At 38.5% G+C, this 12,361-nt stretch overlaps 1 protein-coding gene and 2 pseudogenes across 1 annotated transcript; 1 reads left to right on the forward strand and 2 right to left on the reverse strand.

Annotated features, from left to right (window-relative positions):
- Positions 1-1,201: 1,201 nt before the first annotated feature.
- Positions 1,202-3,168, forward strand: LOC120291984 (annotated as a pseudogene).
- Positions 3,169-4,078: 910 nt separating this feature from the next.
- On the reverse strand, positions 4,079-4,879 carry LOC120291985 (kinesin-like protein KIN-14A). Its single transcript, XM_039309822.1, has 3 exons — positions 4,635-4,879; positions 4,257-4,471; positions 4,079-4,161 (listed from the first exon to the last, which is right to left on the reverse strand). Exons 1-3 carry the CDS (start codon positions 4,877-4,879, stop codon positions 4,079-4,081), a joined length of 543 nt encoding a protein of 180 aa, XP_039165756.1.
- A 657-nt stretch (positions 4,880-5,536) lies between these two features.
- On the reverse strand, positions 5,537-8,652 carry LOC104424960 (annotated as a pseudogene).
- Positions 8,653-12,361: the final 3,709 nt, after the last annotated feature.

The following is a 12,361-nucleotide window of genomic DNA, read 5'->3' on the forward strand; positions in this document are numbered from 1 at the left end:
ACATTAGCATAGTCGGAGACTTCCAGAGCCTAGTCTTATGCTTATAACATTACTTTTAAGAGAGCCAGGGAAAAAGGTGAAAATGTGTCGTCTTTTATACATCTTTGCTTTTCTTTGAACATTGTCTTTCCTATGTACACCTTTACACTGAACTTAGCAGTCCATTCTTATTTCATCTCTCTCCACCGGTTGCTAGGTACCATATCGGGAAAAGAACTTTTGCATGCGGTGTCACAAAATTTGATATGGGAAAGCAAGCGCCTAATGTCAATAAGAAAGATGCTATAATGTAGTACAAAAATTAATTTTTTCCGGAATATCATTTCATGACTTAAGATCTACCTTGCTAATACATTCTTTGGGTTCATTTAAAGAAAAGGTTAAAAAATTTCTTGCTAAAGGATTCATCCCAAACTTTTAATGTAACATGTCCCTTATTTTAGGCTAGGGCCTTGCTTGACAACAGTGGATGATATTTTCTTTTATGACGTCCTGAATAATTAGAAATGATACAATTGCTTCATAAATTCTTGATTAGCTGTGGACTGATGTTTATTGGTAATGTATTAATTAGGCAACAACCAATTATGGTTGACCATGAAGCTGTTTATCCCGTTTGAACGAGGGTCGCTTTTAAAAAGATTGGTTTCAAATTTTTTTGCACATGGGGTTCTAATCTAGCTCATTCGGGTCTTATGATATTTGGTTACTCCAATTGCGGATAGATTACACTGTTTTCATGCTATTTAATTATACTCCAGACTGATTTCACAAGCCCAAATGAAAGTCAGTTTAATGGTTGACATGAAAGAAATTCTCTCCAACTTCATTTCTGCTGCCTTTAGTGATAATGTATCGGTATGAGAGTGCAATAGGAGTCTCATGTGTTCTGGTGGGAATTTCTCCTATCCATCATGCTCACAAGAGGAAGCATAAAAGGAATGCAGTTTGTCAAGCCGGTCATTTTATATGCAGAAACTTGGTTAGATCATTGATGTTGTTAGAATGTTTTGGTTGCTTAGGAAAATCTACATTGTATTATTAAGTGTAAGTCTAGTTATTAGTTTTTCAAATGCAATAATTCTCCATATTGCGATATATTTCATTTTTTCTATCAGTTCATTTATATCTTCCATTCTAATTGTTTTGGCCGAATTTTAATCTGTAGCTCCCTCCTCATACAAATCATATTCGACCGTCGATGATCAAGGTTGAAAAGGACCCAAAGCTTTTAGATATCAGGACTGTTGATGCGCTCGAAATAGTACAAACAAGGTACAACCAACATATTTTGCCAGCAGGCTATCATTGTTTTAATTAATTCTCTTGAGGTTCTTATGGTACCTCGACCCTAGCACCGTGATCACGGTGTTATCGTGGGTTTGTTGCCCCCTTGGCTATGCTATTGATTTGTTGATCATTGTGTTAAGATTTTCCTTTGGAGTTAGCTGGTTAAAAGACCCTTACATAAACAGACTGAAAAGTTAGTGGCTTTCTTGTTCTTTCAGCAGTTTAATTTGAACATGCGACATGTTTTTCTTGTGAATTACTAAATCCAATTGCTTTTTGTTTGGAGCTTTTTCTGCCATCAAATTTTACCTTTTTGGAAGAACTGATTAGACCTTGGTCCTCATTGATGCAGTAATAAACCAAAGCTTGCATATCTTTCAAAGATTTTGATTGCACTTTTAAGCTATGGCGGGGTCCTAATGAATTTCTTTTGGACATGGTGGAGAAAGCTCTGGGAGATGCAAATAGTGTCTTCTCTAGTAAACGAGCAGCTCTAAGAGGTAGTATTCTTACGAACATTTGACTGTTGAAATATTGTCTATTCTTAAAACAGTCCATAAAGAGATTTTTCTCAATTTTTTTTTTCTGTACTTGGATGTGCTTCTTTTATTTTTCTTGATTCGAAATATGCATAAGTAAAAAACACATCTCTATTCATCTTTGCTGCTTTTACTTCCCTTGGTGCGTATTTCCTTCAATTGCTATTTGATGTGTAAACATTTTCCCTCGTGTTTTCCTTTTGTTCTTTTGCAGTATGAACAGTTTCAGTGAATCATGGTGAGGATGGTTTCACTGCGGCCAGAATGATCTTATCTGGGATTCCTCTGGACGAAACATACCTACAAAATCGTATGTCCATCCTGATGAATGATGAAAAGAAGAGTTTGAAAGGAAGAAAGATTCCTATTCCAGATTCTTACTATCTAATGGGGATAGCCGATCCCACAGGAATTCTTAAAAGTGATGAAGTTTGTACAATTGGTGGATTATGAAGTATAAGAACATCCTTTCTCGCCTCTCGAACTATCCGCTCATCAACTTTGCTGGAGATAAAAGAACCCATTGCTTACCGGAGGCCATTGTTGGTGTGAAAATCCATGATGACCTTACTGTGATCCTTCACTGATGAAGGGGAATAAGAGCATCCTCGATTTCAGACACTTCCTTGACCGTGCTTACCAGCCACGGATAAAAGGTTCAATACCAGACAAGGAGCAAGGGGTACAGCTGAAACTGAATCAATCGGCTTCAGTGCCAACTTTGGGGCAATCGATGAAAATTAATAAAGACGACCAGAAACACCAGGTGAAGAAACCGAAGCTAGTGATATTATCGCGCAGTGGGTCCAGGGCGTTAGTTAACGAAGACTGCTTGGTTAAAATGGCAGAGGATATGGGGTTCAGAGTAGAAGTTTCGCGGCCTAAGCAAATGACTGAACTGGCGAAGATGTATCGCTTGCTTAATAAGAGCGAGGTTATGGTTGGTGTACACGGGGCTGCTTTGACCCACTTCCTTTTCCTGAAGCCTGGTTCTGTGCTCATCCAAGTCATTCCTTTAGGGACGGATTCACCAGCTGAGACATGCTTTGGTAAACCTGCTAGAGAGCTTGGTCTCAAGTATATTGGCTACAAGATTTCGCCTAGGGAGAGCTCATTGTATAATGAATACGATAAAGATGATCCAGTCTTTACGAATCCAAAGGGTGTGACTAGGAAGGGATGGCAATACACTAAGGATATCTATCTCGACAGACAGAATGTGAGCTTGGACATAAGGAGATTCCACAAGCGGCTGCTTCAAGCCTATGACTATTCCTTCAAAATAATAAACGGGCAAATTATCTACAATCAAACAACCGACTTGTTTAAGCTTTGCTAACTACTTCCTTCTCTTCACCTTCCTTAAATAATTGTCGATATTTCTTTCCATTGACTGAATGGTTGAAACTTGAATAAAGTACACTCATCTGTGAATCAGTTTTTCAGGTTCATCATAAACTTGTAAAGAAGGCATTTTTTAACAATTTGGTGAACTGGATGACTTGTTAATGATGCTCCTCTTAACCTTCACGTCTGTTTTCCTGACAGTAGCACTTTGGGTAAATCTAAGGCAATGGCCATCTGCTTGTTTGCATCTTCAACTAAATTAAGCTGAACTTCAAAGATGGGCATGGGATCCTGTTTCGGAAAATGAAACATGGAAGTTGTTGCTATAGTTGTGTGTGTGTTTTTTTAACTGACTAGCCCCTCAGTTACATTGGAGGTTTTTAACTGAATAAGTAAACTATGTATGATCCATATCACGCAAGGTGTTGCTGGATAAACTGAGGAATCTCGGTTTCAGGGCCTGTGAAGCTATTATAATCAACTATACTAAAAACAAGAACACTTGATTCTATGTTACCACATTGGCGTCATGTTATATGAATGTCATGCTATAATCTTTGATTTTTAGCTAGCTATACAATAGAAGAGCAGCTGGTTTATTAGCAGAGGCACCTGTCATTTCCTCCATTTCTGTTAAAAGATGCCGATAGTTTTGATGACTTAAGTCAGAGATTCAGAGAACAATGGGCAAGAGCAGTTTGAAAACATTGCCATAGAAATTTCGGGCATTATTTGAAGTACATAAGCAGTGTGTTAAACCAAAAAATTGCTATTGCGTTTGTTGGCTAACTCTTCAGTCTTTCCCTCGTCAATTCTCAGTGTCTCATCTATCATGTCAAAACTACAGTCAGCTTCAAGTCAAAGCATCACTTCGCTGGTCATTGAACACTAAATTTCGCCATCTATAGCCACAGCCAACACTTTGCTATCGTAGATAATGGGTGGACTGGAGGAGGCGTCTTGGCATTCCTTGTGTCTTTTACATCTTATTGAAGAAACAAAAACAAATAATCAGATGATGGACATAATAAGATGAAATATATACTGTGAATTAAATTTAATTATGCTGATTCTGCTTATTGGAATTAGTGGACTTGCCACCCAGAGAAGACCAGCGAGACTGGTCTGAACCAGCACCTGTTAGTGATTGTCTCCTAGGTGTCCGTGTGTTGGCTGCAATTGCCAATACTCCATTTTGTGTCCGTGTGTTGGCTGCAATTACCAATACGCCATTTTTAATGCAAGTAGTAGAGCCTCTGACAGGTGAACGAGCTTCTGTCACATTTCTTTGGTTCCTGCAGTTGCATAGAAACCAAGTCTTAATGGCAAGATAATGATGTGAGCAAATTCTCATATTACCTGTCATTTTGGAATTTTTCAGTTGCATTTGTGTATTTCATACCATACTAAATTTGTCCAATTCAGTGTTAAGACTAGAGAGTTAAATATTTCACTGACCTCCTTTCAAATCCATTGATGAGCTTCCTCCCTATGGTGTGCAGCGATTTCCTTATGTGAGGTTCCTTGCCATTCATGCTTTGAACAAGCAAGTTGGGCGTTCGAGGATCAGTACAAAGAGTGCGCTCTCCTTGCATAACAATGTGGATCTCATTTTTGCCAAATCGACAGATCCAGCCCCCTAGAATTGTAATGTTGATTATTGTCAGAAAGGCATCTGAAGCATAGAGATTACCTAAGTACATTTACCTGCTCTTCGAGTTGCATGACCTCACTGGTCTCTTTGTTCATGCGTGCAGCACCAAAGTTCAACCGTTGAAACTCTCCGGGCAAACTTCAAGGTACTCATTGATTCCCCAAATGAATCTCTCTCAGGGTTCACATGAGCCAGCATCAATGTCTTCGCATTTCCTCCTAAAATAAAATGCATAAAAGCATTGTCACCATTACCCAAGGATCATAATCAGAGTATGGATCATAATCAGAGTATCTCAATTCTATGAAATGCTCACTCTGGGAATTAGTAATTTTATCCTAAAATGAAGCTTCAATGACACCTGACAAAGTTCGAAACTTCAAATAGGTACCTAGGGAATCTTGCAGCAGAAGCGTAAGTTTGCTATTGCGGTAAGGAACATGGGAGTTTTTCTGGGCCAAAGCTGTGATAACATCTCCCAGACAAGACAGACCGGTTAATGTACTGTGCCTCCTTCAGTCTCTCTCCTGTGACTTCAGATTTATCTACTCGTTCACTTCCTGCAAGATCAACCAAATGCAGGCAACTGCGGAGGATGGATCCAGATACATCTTTCCCTTGAACATGTACTGTCAGCACACTGCAAGGATGCATCCCATGGACATCAGTATCATTCTCTTGAATAATCTATCTATTGGAAACTCCATCAAAATTTATTCCAAAAAGAATGGGAAGGAAACTCTGCCTGTCCAAAAACTGACCTGTGAGACTGGCTACTTCTATTGTTCAGTGCTGTAGAACTGACGACACGATTCACATCACCGAGTTTCATTAGGTTGACCACATCAGCTGTGGACTTGACAGAATGCATGGTAGCATCTGGAAGGCTCAAGCCACCGTCACTGGTACAGCTTTCCCTTGAACATGTACTGTCAGCACACTGCAAGGATGCATCCCATGGACATCAGTATCACTCTCTTGAATAATCTATCTATTGGAAACTCCATCAAAATTTATTCCAAAAAGAATGGGAAGGAAACTCTGCCTGTCCAAAAACTGACTTGTGAGACCGGCTACTTCTATTGTTCAGTGCTGTAGAACTGACGACACGATTCACATCACCGAGTTTCATTAGGTTGACCACATCAGCTGTGGACTTGACAGAATGCATGGTAGCATCTGGAAGGCTCAAGCCACCGTCACTGGTACAGCTTCGAATCTCCACTTTGTGCATAGTCAAGGAACCCAAATTTACATGTCAGAAACTTAAGCTTTCTTCAGTATTTTTATCTACTTATTTGACATCAAATGTATCTATATTAGACAGAATAATCCATTTCAAAGGATATCTTGAGGATGCTGAATCCTCAGCAAGGAGATCACGCACTTGCTCATTATATATTTCAACCATCTGAACATGAATATCATAAGTTATAATGTCCTTCCTTCTGTTAGACAACTCAAAGAGATCGTTGACAGCCAAGTGATTAATCCCCATGTCCTTTGTCAGTTCGGCAGATGGACCACTCTGCAATTCCAAAAGGCAATAAGTAGTTATTCCTCACATCGACGTAAGCAATCTTAAGCATCTGCTTAGATTGAATTATGTTCATGCTTTGCAGGTAGATATACGAAATTAACAGTACATCCATCTAACAGCAAGGAAAATGCACACTTTTTATTTTACACAAATTATCTAGGAGCCTAGGAGGTGATCTGGCACAAAGGTTGGATCTACTAAAGCTACACTTAAGTTCTTACCATTGTATGTGTTTTACCCGATCCAGTTTGACCATAAGCAAAGATGCAGACATTGTAACCATCCATAACTGATCTAATCAAAGTTGAGTATCCATGTACACATCATCTGCAAAGAGGGCCGCATGGCGAAAAACAATTTACGTTGTTATTTAGGAGCTGAACATCAACTTGCAGGACAATCACTTGGCCAACAATATACCCTTAGACAGTAAGATGAAGTGTAACAATACCTTGAGTAGCAAGTGGACTGAAAACCCGATTAAACTGAAACACTTTCCTTCCATTTTATGGGGTTTTGAAGGGTCAACAATCACAAGTGAACCATCTTCTCCAATAAAATCTAATTTTTGGCTTCCGCATTAAAAATGTGTCTAATTCTGCAGTATACTCGTATATTTCCTGTAAAGATTTTTGTCAAATTAAACTCGTAACATTGGAAATAAAACAACGAAAGCTCCTTTACTTAAAAGCAACTGACCCATGAACAAGCATATACTTCTGCGGATAAATGCATACTGCTCAAAAAATTAATAATGCGATCCAATTCATAAACAAATAACTCTCCTTGAAAAAAAAAGCTGACCTTTTAAATCCTCAACCATGTTGTAAAGGTTTCGATTTTCCTTCACCACTTTATGATATCCAAGGGCAGCAGTAGACATCTCCTGGACTTGATTGCCTGATCCATTGGAAAAGCAAAAACACATATTAATGCTCAGGAAGGATGTCACACGTAGCTTTTATTCTCCTTAATAAAATGCAAAAGCAAAAAAAAAGATCGTAACAAGATCCCATAGATTCATTCTTCAAGTTCAAATTTGAGATTTATTGCCAAATCTTAGGGAGCATATTAATGACAATGGCCTCAATCTGAGATAATAACAGTCAGCGGAGGAGCTGTAATAAATAAAGTATATAGACGACACTCATCTAAAATGGTTGACATTCAATGCAAAAGGACAAGGAACATGCAGCTCCATGTCCTCAGCCTCGCCTGTGCTCAGAAAAAAAGAACTAATTAGACTACTCCTTTTTAGTCTACTTTTCCTACCTAGCTGTTTTAGATCTCTCTGAAACTGGAACCGCAGATCTTCAAACTCCCTTTTTGTCTTCACCAACAAAGTTTTAAGATCCTGCAAGATGCAAATATTAGACTTTCTCGTCCTTTACAATTGTTGACGGCAACATGAAATCACGTTAACTTAAAGACCTTGCTTTATTAGTCTATCCTGCAAGCAAGTTTAAATGAAAATTGAAAATATCTATTATAGTCCCAACCACCCTTACTAAAATCTTTTTATCAAACAAAATCTTTCAATTCATTTTGCAAAAATCGGCAAAAGAAGTTTGCAAGCTTTTCTTTCCTAAAGATTTTCTGCATCATATAGAGAGGCACTCACCAAAAGTTCTATCTCTTGCATCTCAAATACAATTCGATGATCGCAGTTACCCTCTTTCGAACAGGTTCTGCAGCACTATGAACAAGAAGAGTGCAGAGGCATCAGATTACAAATTCTCCACGGTGATAATAGCTACTTAATTGCAAGCAGAAAGATATTCAGGTAACCATATGTACTAAGTACTAATTTCTAGCTTCTATAATCAAGTGATAGTTGACCATTGAGCAGTTTAATTTTTTTCTTTTCAGAGTACATAATAGATAGAGAATGCGATACCCATTCCAATAAGGACAAAACCCACACCTGATCGTGCCAATTGACCAAAAAGTCATCATAAAGCATCAACTAATGTGATAACAAGAGCATCTTAAGGGAACATAATATATATAAATTTCTTGCACAAATTATCTCATGCCAATGGGCAACACTATATGACAAAGGCAGGAAAAAGGATATCGGTAACTGCAGCTTAACTGCAGGGGAGTAAGTTCACAAAGATGACATACCTTGGATCCTCGAGTGGACAAATCCTCCAGGGGTGAGGATGTTGAAAGCAACCTGCCTCTTTCTTTTAGTAAATCTCCAAAGACTAAATCCAGCTGAAATTGGATGTTGAAACAATTCATGTCATTTGTGATTATGATAGGAAACAAAAACCATCAGTATCAAAAAGTAAAAAACTTAACAAACTCAAAGTTTCTCATCCCTATATCAATTATATTGGGCAGTAGATTTGAGTACAAAATGTTTCCCTGATGGTTGAACATGACATTTAGTTCAGCAAAGAAGATTTGCTGCTTATTTTATTTGTAGGAAAAAAATGGAAATGCCACTCCTGTGACGTTTAATGCACTGTATTTCTTGCATGGATGCAAAGGAAGCACTGGAAAACAACAACATATTTACCCCTCTGGTTAGTCTTACAACTATAATTTTAATCTCATACACATCAAACGGGCACAAAAAGCGTGTGCAAAATTTCTACAGGCGATATTTGCTCTATCTATGCGATAGAAGAAAGCAATGCCTTCCCACTCAATCTACGAGCTGTGCGATTTGTACTTGTTGGAATGTATTAGGAAATCTTCTAGAATTTCTCCCTGATTATATTACGTGATATTATGTAATTTGTTTTTTATTCTGTTAGCTATAAATTAGATATTGATAGATATTAGAGGCAACTTAGGATCTTTATCTAAATAGGTTTCTTACCTAATTTAGGTTCTCTGTTCATGTATTTATACTCATTGTAATCTCTCTATGAGAAATAAGAAAACAGATTCTTTTCTTCATGGTATTAGAGCCCAAAGGTCCTTCATCTATTCACCTCGAGTAATTTTTTTTTTTTTCGTTCGATCACTATGTCGGACGAATCATCAACCACCCAATCTAACCCTCCATCACTTCTTACAAAGTCCACCGAAGCTCATCCCATTCAGATCACTTCCATAAAGTTGAATGGTGATAATTTTTTCCGGTGGTCTCAATCTGTTCGAATGTATATACAGGGTAGAGGAAAAATTGGCTATATGACTGGAGATAATGTAGAACCAGCGACAGATGACCCCACTTGGGCTGTCTGGGATGCAGAGAATTCAGCGATTATGACGTGGCTAACCAACTCCATGGAAGAAGATGTTGGTGCAAATTATTTGGGCTATTATACCGCAAAGGAACTCTGGGATGTGGTGTGTGAGATGTATTCAGATTTGGGTAATCAATCTCAAATCTACGAGTTAACCTTGAAGCTGGGGGAAGATGCGACAAGGAGAGGAAACTGTCACAAAATACTTTCACTCCTTGAAACGTTTGTGGCAGGAATTGGATGTATTCAATGATCATGAGTGGACGTGTATTGAAGATGGTAATCGATACAGGAAAATTGTAGAAGCAGAACGTATTTATGCTTTCTTAGCAGGGCTTAGAGATGAGTTTGATGAAGTACAGGGTAGAATACTTGGGAAGCAGCCTCTTCCACCTATTGGAGAGGTCTTCTCAGAGGTTCGGAGAGAAGAAAGTAGATGGGGAATAATGCTGGGCAAGTCAGCTACCGGCGGAAAGGATGGATCATTGGAAGGTTCAGCATTAACTATATTTGAAGACAAGAAGGGCCATGTTCCTACAACAATAGTTTCCGAGGCAAAGGTAAGCAAGATCCTCATTAACTTGCGAAGATTAGATGGGAAACCTCGTATTTGGTGTGATTTTTGCAACAAACCCCGTCATACACGGGAGACTTGTTGGAGGATTCATGGCCGTCCAGCTTCTACAACTAGTGAAGCAAGGAGACCAACTTCATTCAGTTATGATAATAAGTCTTCTCAACGTATGCCTCCTACGGCTAATGAGGCCCTTGCATTCTCTTTCAGCAAAGAACAACTAAACCATCTTCTGCAACTACTTGAGTGGGTCCGTGTCGGGTAATCCTACTGCTTCGATTGCCCACCAAGGTAGAAATCTAAATGCCCTCTCTTGTTGTTCACAATCTGTACCTTGGATCATTGATTCAAGGGCATCCGGTCATATGACTAATCTTCCATATTTGTTCAAATCCTATATTCCTTGTCACGGCAACCAAAAAATTCGGATTGCCGATGGGAGTTTTTCATCTATTGCGAGGCAAAGTTAGTTCCACTTTACTGAGTCTATTAAACTTCATAATGTACTTCATGTTCCTAAGTTAGCATGCAGCCTCTTGTCTGTTAGTAAACTTTCTAAAGAGTTTAATTGCCGCGTTGTCTTTTTTGCTTCCCATTGTGAGTTTCAGGATTAGATCTCGGGGAAGATGATTGGCAATGCTAGGATGAGGGATGGTCTCTACTATTTTGAAGAGTTTGTCTCTAATAAAAAAGCTCAGGCGTATGGAACTTTCAATTCTTCCCCTGTTCAAGAACAAATAATGGTTTGGCATCATAGTTTAGGCCATCCTAGCTTTGGATATTTGAAACATTTGTTTTCTCATTTGTTCAAAGATGTGGATGTTTCTTCACTACATTGTGACAATTGTCTTTTTCTAAAAGTCATCGTACTCATTATAATCCAAAATAGTATCGTGCATCATCTCCTTTTACTTAATCCATAGTGATGTTTGGGGTCCTTCACCCATGCCAACAAAAACCGGAAAATGATGGTTTGTGACCTTTATAGATGATCATACCCATTTATGTTGGACATACTTGATGAGCGCCAAATCTGAAGTTGAGTCATTGTTCAAAATTTTTTATCAAATGGTTATGACTCAATTCCGTACTACTATTAGTATTCTTCGTACTGATAATGGTACTGAATATTATAACCAATTTTTGGGGAGTTTTTTGACAGAAAAAGGCATCCTTCACCAGTCGACTTGCCGAACTACACCCCAACAGAATGGCATTGCTGAATGCAAAAATCGCCATCTCCTTGAAGTATCACGTGCCCTCTGTTTTTCAATGCACGTGCCTAAATACTTATGGGGGGAAGCTGTACTAACAGCACCTTATCTAATTAATAGGTTGCCTACTTGGGTATTAAATTACACTACTCCCTTAAATTGTTTCAAAAAAATGTACCCCACAGCTCGTATTTTTTCTGATATTCCTCTAAGGGTGTTTGGTTGCACTACATTTGTCCATCTCCCAATTCAGTGTCGATCTAAATTAGATCCTCGGGCTGAAAAGTGTGTGTTTATAGGGTATGCACTTAATCAAAGAGGTTACAAGTGTTACAATCCACATACTGGTAAAACTCATATCACTATGGATGTAACCTTTATCGAGTCACAACCGTTTTTTTCTAACAAATCTCTTCAGGGGGAGAATGGCGAAGTTAGTGAAGAGATTAACTCTCCTGTCCTTCCTACTCCTTTGTTTGAATCTTCGAAAACACCTCTGCCAAATCTTGATGTGTCAAGGATAGGGGGAGAAAAAGTTCAAGATCACAATGTGATCAATAAGCCCGAGCTTCAGGTTTATACTAGAAGGAAAACTCTTCAAAATATTGCAGATCGAAACTTTGTCTGGAGCCTCATCCGTCTGCAGCCCCGAGAGATGATCTCTTGCCTTTGTCATTAGGTGATCATAGTAGTACTCTTTTTCCCTCCATTCCTATCTTAAATTCTAATGCTAATGCTTCTAATCTTGATATGCCTATAGCTCTTAGAAAAGGAGTTAGATCATGTACTAAGCATCCTATATCAAAACATGTGTCATTCCAAAAGTTGTCTCATCATCATAGAGCATTTGTGTCAAATCTGTCTCACATATCTATTCCTAGAAATATCCATGGAGCTTTGAAGGATCCAAAGTGGAAGATGGCTGTTGAGGATGAAATGCTTGCACTTAAGAAGAATGGCACATGGGAGTTGGTTGATGCACTAGAAGAAAAAAAGA

This window comes from Eucalyptus grandis, chromosome 3, assembly GCF_016545825.1.
Source record: "Eucalyptus grandis isolate ANBG69807.140 chromosome 3, ASM1654582v1, whole genome shotgun sequence".
Taxonomy (NCBI): domain Eukaryota; kingdom Viridiplantae; phylum Streptophyta; class Magnoliopsida; order Myrtales; family Myrtaceae; genus Eucalyptus; species Eucalyptus grandis.